This window comes from Neolamprologus multifasciatus, chromosome 19, assembly GCF_963576455.1.
Source record: "Neolamprologus multifasciatus chromosome 19, fNeoMul1.2, whole genome shotgun sequence".
NCBI classification, from domain to species: Eukaryota; Metazoa; Chordata; class Actinopteri; order Cichliformes; family Cichlidae; genus Neolamprologus; species Neolamprologus multifasciatus.
The window spans coordinates 29,162,739-29,177,105 of record NC_140457.1 but is presented as its reverse complement, the minus strand read 5'-3'; the positions used below and the strand labels follow the sequence as shown (position 1 = coordinate 29,177,105).

The 14,367-nt window shown below is 43.1% G+C and overlaps 1 protein-coding gene across 1 annotated transcript in view; it reads right to left on the bottom strand.

Annotated features, from left to right (window-relative positions):
- Window positions 1-14,367, bottom strand: part of enpep (glutamyl aminopeptidase) — a 38,505-nt gene that overhangs the window by 13,754 nt on the left and 10,384 nt on the right. Inside the window, exons 6-11 of the mRNA XM_085144500.1 lie at window positions 6,595-6,708; window positions 6,367-6,501; window positions 5,770-5,835; window positions 5,585-5,650; window positions 4,392-4,552; window positions 965-1,047 (exon numbers count right to left, since the gene is read on the bottom strand). Coding sequence (XP_085000626.1) covers window positions 965-1,047; window positions 4,392-4,552; window positions 5,585-5,650; window positions 5,770-5,835; window positions 6,367-6,501; window positions 6,595-6,708 — 625 coding nt within the window. The remainder of the gene's footprint in view (window positions 1-964; window positions 1,048-4,391; window positions 4,553-5,584; window positions 5,651-5,769; window positions 5,836-6,366; window positions 6,502-6,594; window positions 6,709-14,367) is intronic.

Genomic DNA, 14,367 nt, shown 5'->3' with positions numbered 1-14,367 from the left:
AAGCGCGTTACACTACATTCAGTCATTCACCCATTCACACACGTATTCACACACTGGCGATGGTAAGCTACATTGTAGCCACAGCTGCCCTGGGGTGCACTGACAGAGGCGAGGCTGCCGGACACTGGCGCCACCGGGCCCTCTGACCACCACCAGTAGGCAAACACGGGGTTAGTATCTTGCCCAAGGATATTTGGCATGCAGCCAGGAGGCAGCCTGGGATCGAACCACCGACCTTCTGATTAGTGGCTGACCTGCTCTGCCACCTGAGCCACAGCCACCCTAATTAATTCTCTTAATGCATGAGTCATGAACTCTGGGTATATATACTGAGCTCTCCATTAGGAATATAATGAGGAGCTCAGTTATTTAAGAGGGATTGGGAGTACAGTTTCTTCTTCTCCATATTAAAAGGCGCCAGTTGAGGTCGTTCGGGTATCTGACAAGGATGCCTCCTAGACAGGTGGAGGCATCCTTGTAGAACAAGCCCAAAATACCTCATCTTGGATGAGGTATTTTGGGCTTGTTCTACTGGCAGGAGGCCCCAGGGCAGACCCAGGACTCGTTGGAGAGATTATCTGTTGGCAAGCTTGGTAATGACTCGTGTCCTCTTGGATGAACTAGAGGAGGTGGTTTCCCTGCTTTGATTGCTCTCCCTGCAACCCAAACCTGGATAAGTGGTAGAGGATGGATGGATGGATGGATGGATGGATGGATGGATGGATGGATGGATGGATGGATGGACAGTTATTACCATCCAACTGGTTGCACTTAACATAGATGTTTCTCTATGTAAGAAGGTACCAGATAAGTAAAAACTAAACTATGTACTATCAATTGCAGCATCTCAACTTTGCTTTTAGTGCAAAACATTTATATCACTGTCCTGCCTGCTGGTTGTGCATTTGCTTTTCATTATAATAAATGTTTTGTAGATGAGCACAAAAAATTTAAGCTGAAATACCTGCGGTGTTTTTGTCAAACATAAGCGACATGTTTTTGTCACTTTGAAGAGAATGCCATTGGACTGGAATCGTCCACTTGTACCTGGAACAAAAATACATTTATAGTGATCAATTCACATACATTTATTTTTACTTTTTATCTATTCTGTGACTTAACTAACATGTCCTTATTTAGTCTTTTTCATCAAGAACAAAAAATACTCTCCTTTACTGCTAAATGCTCCAATAAGTCACAAGAAAGTCTCTAATTTCGTCTCTCCAAGATCTCCAATCTTCCTTTTATCTCAAACATTCTTGAAGCAGTTGTAAAACAATAAACAGATCGTCTGCAGCAGAGTGGTTGATTTTAAAAGTTTCAGAGTTCATCACAGCACAGAAACAGCTTTAGTGAAGGTTACAAATGATCTTCTTATGGCCTCTGACAGTGGACTCATCTCTGTGCTTGTCCTGCTAGACCTCAGCGTTCGATACTGTCGACCATAATATCCTATTAGAGCGATTATGCTGTAGCATGCTGTCATTAATGTCGACAAATCAAAAGGGGTTTTCTTGAATTGTACAGGTCAAAGTCTTTCTCTTTTCACCCAGGTATAAACTACATCAACTCATTTCTTTAGTATTTGTTCTGAGGGTAACTTTGGTAAAAGATGCCGGGGAATATTTGTCCACCTGTCAAGTTTGTGCCCAGAACAAGGCAGTCGCCTCCCTTTCTTCGGGACTTCTTTGACTTCTTCTAACGGACTCTGGACTTCATCACCTGCCTTCGTCCCTCAGCAGACAACACAGTTATACTAATGCCTTCAAATAATTCCTGTGGTTAGTTGTTCTGGATCAAAGACTCCAATTCCATTCTGGTATCCATCCTTAGACCAAGGCAGAGTGCTATCACTGTTCTGGGTCTATAACCCTTTTTTTAACTTTGTTATCTCTTTAATGTTTTAAACTTTGTTTCCTAGTCTCTATTGGTATAGTTTAGTTACTGTGTGATTATGACTTGTATTTATTTTATGTATCTCCAGGGTAATTTAGACAACTTTAGATATTTTAGCTTTCTTTAATACGCTTCTCTTGAGCTTTAGCCTTCTCTTTGTTTTAGTATTTTTCTTACTTAGTCTTGTTGTTGTCCAGTCTGTCATAGTTTTGTCTCTTTGTTCTGTGTACAGCGTCCCCATGTTTGGTTCCCTTCGCTCTCTGTGTCTCTCATGCTGTCTGTCTCTGGGTCGTGGTATTCGCTTCCAGTGTCAGCTTTGTGTTTTGAGTCTGGGTCTCTTTCTGTGTTTATTGTGTTTCCTGTCTTATTTTGATAGTCTTTGTCTCATGTGCTTTGTGTTTAGTTTTGCTTCTCCTGTCTCGTTGTATCTAATTCGTTCCAGCTGTGTTCCCCTGCTGTCTCCAGTCTGCTCATCACCTGTCTGTGTAGTTATTGTTCGTGTCCAAATTCATGGGCTGCTTCCTCCTGAGGCCGCATTTGTAGACCGATTACGTCACAGCAATGCGCCGAAGGCTGTCCAAATTCGTCAACTCCTCCGAATGCAGCCGACAAATGCGTCCTCCTTATCCCCGAATTTGAAGGATATATAAGTCACTTAGACAACCTAAAAATGTTATTGTTGGGCTTTTTTCAGTGTTTTATTTTTGAGTAAATCAGTTTGGCTGAGATTAAAGTTATTAGATTAGATAAAATAAAACTTTATTAACCCCCCGGGTGGTTTTTACACAGCTGAATAAACATCAAACAGAAAACTGATTAAACAGAAGTATGAGACAGTCGAGAGTTTCCTCCAGTGTCCTGTTATATTTTAGATAGCAAGGAGCAGACGGCTGAGTTTATTAAACTCCACCCAGACAGCGGTGACGCTAATCAGAAGGCTGGACCGTCCCATTTCCCCAGCCGTTTACTTCCGGCCTACCCGACCTTCTGAGGACCCGGCCCACGTAGACCACGAAGGCCGGGTCCTCAGGAGGATGTACCCATGGATTTGGACACGACCATTGTGTGAGTTCCTTTTTGTCTCTCACCGGAACGTCAGCTGACCTCCCTTCGTGTCTTTCCCAGGTTCTATTGTTCTAGTTCCTATAGTGTTGTCCTACTTTTTTGCTAATGTCAGTCTTAATTCCCTTTTGCATTTTGTTTGTATTTTGAATAGTTATTAATCAGCATTAATAAACAATTCGCCCTTTGTTAAGATCCCATCTCTACATGTGCATTTGGTCCTGTTTTGCTAAACACAATCTGCGTCTATGTGACGTCTATTCCAACCTGTCCACCTGGAGCACCAACTGGCCTTGATATAGTGCCCGCACATATCCCTGACATCCTCTGACACTGGCCTCTCATCTTTTGAGTCGTCACTGGGGTATCAGTTGCCTTTGTTACCTTCTGTTAAGGGTGAGTGCACTGCCCCATCTGTTCAGCACCACTTATGCTGGTGTCGGGAGCTCTGGAAATCTGCTCAGGCCACCTTGCTGGGCACCGTGGAGCAGAATAAGCAGCTATGCTGAACCAAGGAACCTCACTACCAGCCAGGTCAGAAAGTTTGGAAGAGGGCTGTGATATTTAGTGCAGCAGTCCCCAACCTTTTTCACCACAGACGGTTTAATGTCAGACAATATTTTCATGGACCGGCCTTTAAGGTGTGGCGGATAAATACAGCAAAATGAAATGATACGATCAAATGCTCCAACAACACTGAGAGTAACATCCTCCTCTCTGCCCCTTTATGCTCTCTGGTCGCTATGGTAACGTGTAAATATTTCAAAATATTTATTATTATTATTATTTATTTATTATTAATTAATTAATTAATTATTTTTTTATTTCAAAATAAGACACACAACTACAACACGGGAAAAGACCCAGGGAAACCGAGTTAACAATAAAAATCCTGAAAACCCTAAATATCACACCCGAGCCTCAACTCTCATGGCCTGGTACCAAACGACTCACGGACTGGTCTGTGGGCCAGGGGTTGAGGACCACTGATTTGGTGGACTTGGAAGGCTACATGACTGCTTATCAATCAGAAGATTGTTAAAGCTGCAAATTCTGCATTTCTGTCCAGAAACACAAAATACAAATAATGACAGAGCCAGTAACAAAGTCAGAACATGGCACAGTAGAGCACACAGCACTGAGGGCAAGAGGAAAACTGAGGTACAAATACACATAAGCTGATGACTACCTTACTAACCTGCAGATCACGAGAAACTAAAAATAAAAACTAAAACTCTCAAGAATAAAATCCACAAAGAGCCACAAAACAGATAAGACTTATAAATGCAGAGAAAACTCAACTAAAACCACTAAACAAACTGCAACTAAATACTAACTAGAACGAGGACAAATACTGAGACACAAATGGGTCAATGACCCGAGGACCATCAACAAGATGCTCGCTGTCATGGTTATTTTTTTCTTTCTCATACCCAAGATCTGAAGGAGGCTGGCTAGTATCAGCGTTGGGGTCCAAGAGGAAACGCTTCTGGCTCAGTCTGGCATCTGTATCAGAGACAGACAGGTCCAGCACAGGATAACCCATCTGTTTGGTCCATGTATCCATGACTTCTGCAATCGGCAGCAGACTCACCTGGATGCAGAGAGGGTAAATTAGCTATATGCTAAAAAAAATGTAAATACTTTTCAAATACACTTTAATGCTCTTAGATTAAGATATTTATAATAAATCAATATTAATGTCTTTGTATTAAGTAAATATCCGAGGTTGGGATGCTGGTAGCCAGTGGTAATCCTCAGCCTTCTGGTAGATGCAGCTGGTAGAAGGTATGGCATCATTTTGAAATCCTACGTCACGTCATTCTCAAGTTATTGCATTCACGAGACATTCAGAAAACCTGACCTCTGATCTTGACCTTGAGGTTGAGGTCTATGAGAACTGAACTCGTTTGTGATCTTTAGTAGATGCAACTAACATTATCAGTTTCAAAATCATGTGTCTCTTACTTCTTGAATTATCACGTTAACAAGAGAATCAGAAAACATCTGACCTTGACCTCAAGGTCAGATGTCACAGCGTGACTCCTCCGAGGAAAGCGGCGCCCACGCTGCCGTCATATGGACAATTCTGAGCAACTTGTGGTGGTGAGTCGAAATGACAACATTTCCCACACTCCTGAGCCAATAAACAGAAAGGACTATAATCTCACCTCAGACACCTTCGGGATCTCTTTTCTCGATGAGGATTTGATTGGGAGGCCAGTTTTGGTTTAGCTCCTCACGAGCTAGGTAATGACAACATTCCTCTGAGATTTTTAGTCCTAATACTGTTCATCGTGGTGGAAATAAGCTAAAACCCACTTTTGCCAAGTCTGTTTTTTCTAAACCTGGCCACGTAAAGTCTGAGACTGTGAAAACTGTTAAATCAAAGACTGTTGAGACTGTTAGACGTGGTGGTAGGAAGCTAACAAACATTTTAGATGAGTCTGTGTGCCCCTCTGTAGGTCTTCCTTGGTCTCTTGTGTTCTGAGGGCCTCTGGATGTCTGGAGTTTTGATCTCCTCCATACCTGCTTCATGCCCTGGAGGATGGGGCTGTGCCCCCCCCCCCCCCCCATACCCTCTAACAGATCATTACATGAAGGAACCTTTTAAGTCCAAACATACATTGGCAAGAGATGCCCAGAAGTCGCTCGTTTTGGCGTTCTTGAAATAGAAGTCTTTCAAATATTTCTGTTGAAAGAGAAAAAGACTTGATCAGCTGCTGGGAGATTTGAAATTATAATTAATGTTAATCAAAAGAGCAACATCAATTTTTTAAATACTAAAAGAGCTGTGAGTCTATGACTTACTCGACAACCATCTCTGAACTTGTCTCTGCCCATCCAGTCCTCCAGCATCCTGAGAATAGATGCTCCCTGGAAAAAAGTTGAACAATTTTCATTACAAGGTAAATGGACTGTGTTAACTCCTCCCACTTCTTTTGATCTTTGGGCTGAAGGAAGAACAATACTCGGTGTATCAATGCTCAATCAACAATCCTTTATTCCATACAATTCAACACTTTAAGAGCACAAACGATCCGGATGGGGCGACATGGATGAAGAGCTACATACTAATTATACTCTCTATAATAACAAGTATGGTGCGGCTTACAGCAGTATAATAATTCACTCATTCCGATTATAGGCATAGGATAACATGTGATAAAATAACAATCTCACGACTGATATCCATAGAGCAATTTTAATGTATTGTTGACAACTGACAGGACTTTTATAGTGCGATCTACACCCACCCATTCAAATATAATATCCAGTATTTATTCTGTTCATCTTAAGTGCTTAATCTGTCACACAGTCACGAGTGATACATGTTGATCTTGTTTGCATGTAGTGCAACAGTATGGTTAACTTTTATTGTCTGAGTGCTTACAGAGAGTCTCATACCTTGTTGTATGAGATGGCATCAAACACAGAGGTGATTTCAGCTGGGGTTGACACGTCTACAATGATCGGATGAGAGGACAGCAGAGCGTCATCCACCATGACAGGAAGCACATCACTGATGATCATGATGTCTCGCTGTAACCACAGCAGCACAGGTACTGAGAACTTGCAGGTGACTGGCAGTAATAGCTCGGTGGGTCTTTAATGTGCCTTTAAAGGAGAACTCACCATGCCCCAGGTTGGTTCTGCTAATTCCACTCCGATGTACTCAAAGAAGCTGGCAAAGCCCTCATTGAGCCACAGGTCATCCCACCAATCCATAGTTACAATATTCCCAAACCACTGAAAAAAATACAACTGACATGAGTTTCAAGAGTCCACACAAAATAAGAAATTGGCAAGTGCAATGATTTAAAACATTCAAATAAAATAAGATATATATGTAATCTAAACTAAGGCATGAAAATGTGTTTCTGTCAGGCTTTCTGACATTAACAGGAGACAGAAAGACCTCACAGCTTTCTGAAGTTTTGTTTTCATGCAAAGTTTTTGTGGTGCTGAAAACAAGACGTTATGATGGTGCAGATGTTTCTTAATATTAATAATAATTCAGTGTCCAACCTAACAACCCTCAGGTCGGTGGCTCGGAGTTTTACATGTACATTTTAGTTGGTTTGTGAAAACGCTTTTATTAATGCAATTTAAATAACACAACATTTTGTATTATTTAACTTTCAGTTAAAAAAAAATGTTACAAAGTCTTGAAATAAATATGGTCTAGCACACGCCAGCGCCTTTAGACTCCCGCCTGTTGCTGCCGGTATCGCTTCCATGTAAAATATGATGGCTGCCGTCGGCCTGCAGCAAACTGTATCATTTAAACATGTATCAGACTAAGTTAAGAGTTCATATTTATTTTAATACTTCTGACGTGACGGTCAAGGTAAGCGACTCATGTTGTAACTGACGTCAGACGCCGGAGATTTTGGCGGAAAATTAAAGCAAATGGTAGTTTAGATTTGAACAAATTTCTTTAAGCTTCAGTATTACCAAATACACTCATCAATTGTCTCATAACTAACAATATTTGTCTAAATAATCACACCCATCATCAATCATCAACACCCTGGAGAACAACGGGGAGAGTTTAGAGGCTCTCCAAGATTATATTGATCAGTGCTTTCAGGATCTCGTGATGAAGAAGGCCCAGAGTGCAGCTTCCCCGGCCAAATCTGAGACGCCGTCGTCGAAAAGACAACGCCCGGCAGATTCCCCCGGCACAACATCGCCAGCTGGCAAAGATATTGCCGACATACTGGAGTCAATCGACAAGCGATTGTCCAGTTTCGACGCAAGGCTGTCCCTGGTGGAGATTCTTCACGGGGAATTTAAATGCTTGCGAGAATCCCTGGAGTTCAGCCAGCAGCAAGTGGAAACGCTCGCTGCTGAAAATGCCACGCTAAGGGAGTCGGTGAAATCTCTCACAGAAAATGTTACCCAGCTCAATAGAGAAAATAAAAAAATAAAAGAAACGGTTATTGATCTACAAGCTCGTAGCATGCGTGATAATCTAGTATTTTCTGGTATTCCAGAAGCCGCTGGAGAGGACGCGGAGACCACGGTAAAAAGCTTCATCAAAACCCACCTGAAGCTGCCGGAGGACACGGTGAAGAACATCGTCTTCGATAGGGTGCATCGCCTCGGCCCCATGCGGGCTGCGACCGGGAGACCACGTCCTATCGTGGCCAAATTCGGCCACTTCAAACAAAAGCAACATGTGAAAAGCCGCGGCAGGGAATTAAAAGGGACGGACTTCAGCGTGAACGATCAGTTCCCCAAAGAGATCCTGGAACGACGCAGGGTCCTCTTCCCAATCCGACGCGGCTTCATCCAGAAAGGCTCCCGCGCTGTCATCGCTGTGGACCGGCTGTACGTGGACGGACAGCTCCACCGCGACCCCAACATCACTCCGTGGCTGTATTAACTTCAGACCAGATAAGAATCCGCTACACCCTTTCCCTATCCACTCACACTAACTTGCATTAACATCTGTTTAACTTACCGGTATCAAATCGCATCTTAAGTGTGATTTCATAGCAGTATTAACACCGTCACTCTCCGTCAGTGATTTAATTGGAATGTTTACGTTTTCTTTTTTCTCTTCTCGTTTTTTTTTTCTCTCTCTTTTCCCCCTCTTGTTTTTATGCTGCTCACCCTCGTCCTTGGTTTCTTTCTTTCTTTCTTTCACTGCTTCGATCACCTGCTTCCACACTCATCCACAAACAACATCATTTATTTCGACACTTACTCACTGCACGATCACGCACAGTCATGCGCTCAATGGCAGCACATTTACATCAGTCAGACAGCGCACACAGACCTACAGGATACACACACTTAAGCCAAGCATACTCATATTAGTAAATATGCAAACACATAGTCAGACTCAGGGAGCATCTCGCCACACATTTTTTCTCTCTCTCCCTCTCCTTATTTATGAACAAGTGATGTATTCTCTCCACCTGTCTAAGCGACACACACAGAGTACACCTCTAGTTATGTACAGACATCTATGGGTGCACTAAGATTCGTTACATGGAATGTAAATGGAGCTGGCTTCAGAGAAAAGAGGTTAAAAATATTTAACCAACTCAAAAAACTACAGGCAGATGTTGTCCTTTTACAAGAGACCCACAGACCTCTTAGAGGTTCGAATGAACTTAAAACACCTGAGTTTCCTAATGTGTTCTCAGCTTGTTATAATTCTAGACAAAGGGGAGTAGCAATTTTAATCCATAAAAAAATTAATTTCACAGTACTCGATACAGTTATAGATCCAGAGGGCAGATTTTTAATCATTAAACTATCTATACTTGATAAAAAGCTATGTATTGTAAGTGTATATGGTCCAAATGTTGATGATCCCTCATTCTTTCACGGTTTTTTCAGTGCACTCTCTGAACACTTAGATGGCACACTTGTGCTTGGAGGCGACCTCAACCTTGGACTGAATGAAGAAATGGATAGGCTCAATACAGCAGGAACTCAGCGTAATTGGCAGTCCACAAATATAATCAAACAGTATATGAGCGACTTTGGTCTTTGCGATGCATGGCGCTCCCTTCACCCCACCAGTAAGGAATATACTTTTTTTTCACATGTTTATCACTCCTACTCTCGTCTAGATTATTTTTTGGTCAGCAGCTCACTGCTGAGTGACGTTTCAGACACTGAGATTCACCCTATAGCTGTCAGCGATCATGCTCCTGTATCTTTAACACTAATGCACAAGAATAATACTATGCCAAGTAAAAACTGGAGATTTAATACATCACTGCTTAAAGATGAAGACTTTATTAAATATTTTAAAAAAGAGTGGACTTCATATTTAGACTTTAATGACACTCCCGGAACATCAGCTTCTGTTTTATGGGAAGCAGGGAAAGCTGTGATGAGAGGTAAAATAATTTCTTTCTCATCACATAAAAAGAAAAAAGAAAACAAAAATATTCAGGAATTAGAAAAAAACATCAAATCACTAGAAGAAGCCTACGCGTCCCACCAAGATCAGGAAACATTGAACAAAATACGCAAAACAAAACTAGAATTAAATGAGATAATTGATAGAAAAACAAAATTCTTAGTACAAAGACTACGCTTACAAAATTATGAACATAGTAATAAATCCGGTCAATTTCTAGCAAACCAGCTAAAAATAAATAAAGAAAAAACAACTATATGTGCTGTTCAAGATTCATCTGGGAACACAATATATGAACCGAAACAAATAAACAACATTTTCAGGGATTTCTATAAAACGTTGTATTCACCACAAATAAACCCATCTAAAAAGGAAATTGATCAATTTTTAGACAACATAACTCTCCCAAAATTATTAGACTCTCAAGCAATGGCACTGGATTCGCCACTGACATCAGGTGAACTCCAGGAAGCCCTGATAAGTATGTCCAATAATAAGGCTCCAGGTCCAGACGGCTTTCCTGCAGAATTCTACAAAGAATTCTGGACGATTCTAGCACCAGTTTTTTACAGAACGTTGTTAGAAATCAAAGAAAAGGGCAGACTTCCATCAAATATGAATTCTGCAAACATTAATCTCCTGCTAAAACCAGGCAAAGACCCTGTATATCCCTCAAGCTATCGTCCAATATCCCTTATTAATGTAGACCTCAAAATAATCTGCAAAGCTCTCTCGAAGAGACTAGAGAAAATAACCCCCCTCTTAATTCATCCTGACCAAACTGGTTTCATAAAAGGTAGGCACTCATCAACAAATACACGTAGATTACTTAATTTGATAGACTACTCATACAGTAAAAACCTTGAAACTACAATATTTTCCTTAGATGCAGAAAAAGCGTTTGACAGAGTTAACTGGAAATTTCTATTTGCAACTTTACACAGATTTGGTTTTGGATCTTCTTTCATCAACTGGTTAAAAATATTATATAATTCCCCAACAGCTTGTGTCAGAACAAATGACCAGACATCCTCCAGCTTATGTCTCCTGAGGGGCACCAGGCAGGGATGCCCACTCTCCCCTTCACTGTTTGCAATTTTTATCGAACCACTAGCAGCAGCAATTAGACAGAATTCAGCAATTAAGGGCATAAAATGCAAGAACGTGGAACATAAAATCAGCCTTTATGCTGATGATGTGTTACTCTTTCTCCAAAATTCACAAACCAATATCTCTGGGGTGATTGAATTGATAAACTCTTTTGCAAGAATATCAGATTACTCAATTAACTGGTCAAAATCTACAGTCCTTCCTATTAATTGCTGCTTCCATAATTCCTCTTCTACTCCACTGCAATCGGGAAATATAAAATATTTAGGTATTAATATTTCTCCCAAGCTTGCAGATCTAACTAAATTAAACCATACCCCACTTTTAAAGAAAGTAGAAGGTGATCTGGCTAGATGGAAATGTCTACCCATATCACTCATGGGAAGGGTTGCTGCTATAAAAATGATGGTATTACCAAAAATAAATTATTTATTCTCAATGATCCCAACTAAACCGCCGCAAGATTGGTTCAGATCTCTAGATTCATATATGTCCAAATTCCTTTGGAAAAATAAGCCCCCACGTATAAGCTTAAAAACACTACAAAAGACCAAGGATAAAGGAGGATTAGAACTACCTAACTTTCAGCACTACTTCTTAGCCAACAGGCTTCAGTTTATCTCAGGATGGCTAAAACATACCCTTTTAGATGAACCTTGGCTAGATGTAGAACAAGCACTTTGCAATAATCTAGAGATTTCAGATCTACCATTTATCAGCTCAAACATCCAACGACATGAATGCTTCAAAAGCATCAACATCAGCTCTTCTCTGACAGCATGGTTGGAGTTTCTGAAGTTGACAGAGTCTTCATTAATCCCATGCAAACGTACACCTATCTGGAACAACCCTGACATATTACAAAACAATAATATGATAAACTTTTCAGATTGGAATGGTAAAGGAATCAAATATGTAGAACATATACTAGAAGGAACAGAATTTATTTCATTTGACAGACTAGTTACACAATATGGGATCAACAAGAAAAGATTTTTAGAATATCAACAAATTAAATCCATAATAAAAAAGAAATTTAAACCGGGTCAAGTTGAACTACAAACACCACCAAGTGTGGTTCAATTTTTTACTCTTAAAACCCCCAAATTACTATCCAAAATATACAGAATGCTTTCTAAAACAGATGAATCAATATCACTTCCTATTGCAAAATGGGAAGCGGATTTATCAGTTAACTTAGACCAAAACTTCTGGTCTCAGATTTGCTTAAAAACCTTTCATCTAATCAGAAATCCCAGTCTTCAATTAATTCAATACAAAATACTACATAGAGTGCACTATACAGGTCATCGGATGTTCAAGATGGGCTTTGCATCTACCAACAACTGCTCACACTGCCAAACCAATTCACCGGACAATTATATCCATGCTCTTTGGTTCTGTCCACCAGTTCAGAAGTTTTGGCGCGAGATATGTGAAGACTTATCAAAGTGTCTGAAATGTAACATTCCAACTTCCCCCTTAGTGTGTTTGTTGGGCAGCTTAGATAATGTCACTTCAGAAAAGAATATAGCCCATATGGTTTTCACTGCCCTATGCATAGCCAAGAAAACAGTCCTCATGAACTGGAAAAATAAAAACAATCTTAATTCTAACCAATATAGAAATTATCTATTAGATTACATTAGTCTTGATACAGCCTCTGCCACCACATCAGATCAATCGCTCTGGGCTCCTCTGATCAGCTCCATCACCTAGTGGGGGTGGGGGGTCATATTTTGGTCTCGCCTTCACTGTTGTGATTGGTGTGGGGGTAGGGTCAGGCTTAGGGCGTCGGGGGGTTCCCCGGGAGCATCTTTCTTGGGGGGCTCAACCCGGGGTAGCGGTCATGGCCAATTAGGGGCTCTGTTGGCTCTTAGGTGACGGTTTCCTCGTGGCTACGTGCAGCGGGGCTAGGGGAGGGTCTGTGCTGACTGACGGGGGTTACTGACCTGGTAGCCTGGCTGCCCCTGGGTGGATCCGGGACGGGCGTGAGGTTCTGGGGGCGCTCCGGCTCTGGCCTGGGGCCCTGGCCGGGCCTCGGGGGCCTGGGTCCTGGTTGATGTGTTGCCGGGGTTGTGGGCCGGTGGGTATATGGGGGCCCACCACTGGCGCAGGGTGCTGCCGGTGCGCCGAGCCACCAGGGGGGCTCTTCAACTGGTGTGGGGGGGGGGGGGGTTGTCACATCTTGCAGGAGCTTTCCTCTCTCAGGAACTCTCTCTGCAAGAGGGGGAGATACAGGAGAGGTGGAGGAAGATCTCAGCCTGGGCGTCTATTGTCTTATGTAGTCTGGAAGATGAGTGGATGATGGGGTGGGTGCAGTTTTCTCTGTGGTGGGGTTGGGTGGACTGCCCCGGGCTCTGTGGGGCCGGGCGGCGCCGCTGCACTGGGCCCCGGTTCGGATGGGCCTGGGCCCCCCTTCCCTGGCGGGTCGCGGAGTATGGGGGTGCCTACTGGGGTCAGCGGGGGAGCTGGCCCCAGGGAGGGGTCACTTGCCCCTCCCTTCCTTCCCTCCCCATCTCCAGCTGCCTCCCTCTTCCCGCTCCACCACAACCACCCACACATGCAGGGCCTTGGAGTAGGGGTGTGTCACCAGGGTGCAGAGGAGGTAACCCCCCCCTCTGTCCCCTTCTGGCTGCCTCTGCCTCAATTTTATCCCACAACTTAGACATTCACATTACTCACACCCTCATTACACATACATATAGGATCTTGGGGGTGGGCACGCTACACGGAATCCCAATTACCATCAGGGTGTACACCTCACCCCTGGCGTCGTTGCCCACCTCTCAATTTTAAATACACGTAGACATTGAGGGCTAGCAGGAGGGACTATGCGCTTACCTGCTGCTCTCTGGCAGGTAGCTCCATGCCCTCCTGGGTTTTAAATGCACCTTAGAACACACATACATCAACACTACAATGAGCGGGTGGAGGGAGGTTAGGAGTCTTCTCTCGCCCTCGTTCTCTGCGGTCGGCTGGAGCGGGGGGCTAGGAGGAGGAGTTGGCCGTCCGACTGGGGTCCGGAATGTGGGGCCTCCCTGCTGCTGCGGAGTCGGGGCGGTCTGCTTCTCCCCACCGCAGGGAAAGGGGTAACACAACCTGGGTCTGGGTGCAGTTCCCCCCTCCAGGGGCAAGGGTACCTAGACCCGGTTCGTAGAGTACGCTTGGGGAGTGTGATTGTGTGTACAGCGTCTCTTTATGTCTGTCTCCACGTTGGTTGAGTGTGGAGTAAGTGCATATGAGAGCATGAGGGTGGGAATGGATGTTTGTATCTGTGTGTGCCTGTATGTCTGTGTCCATATGTCAGGTTGGGTATCAGACGCCACCTTTCTGAGGACAGCTCAGGCCCTCCAAGGTTTGGAGGCCTATCTCCCCCCACCACTTCCCCTGCCGGGGGCGGACTCCCT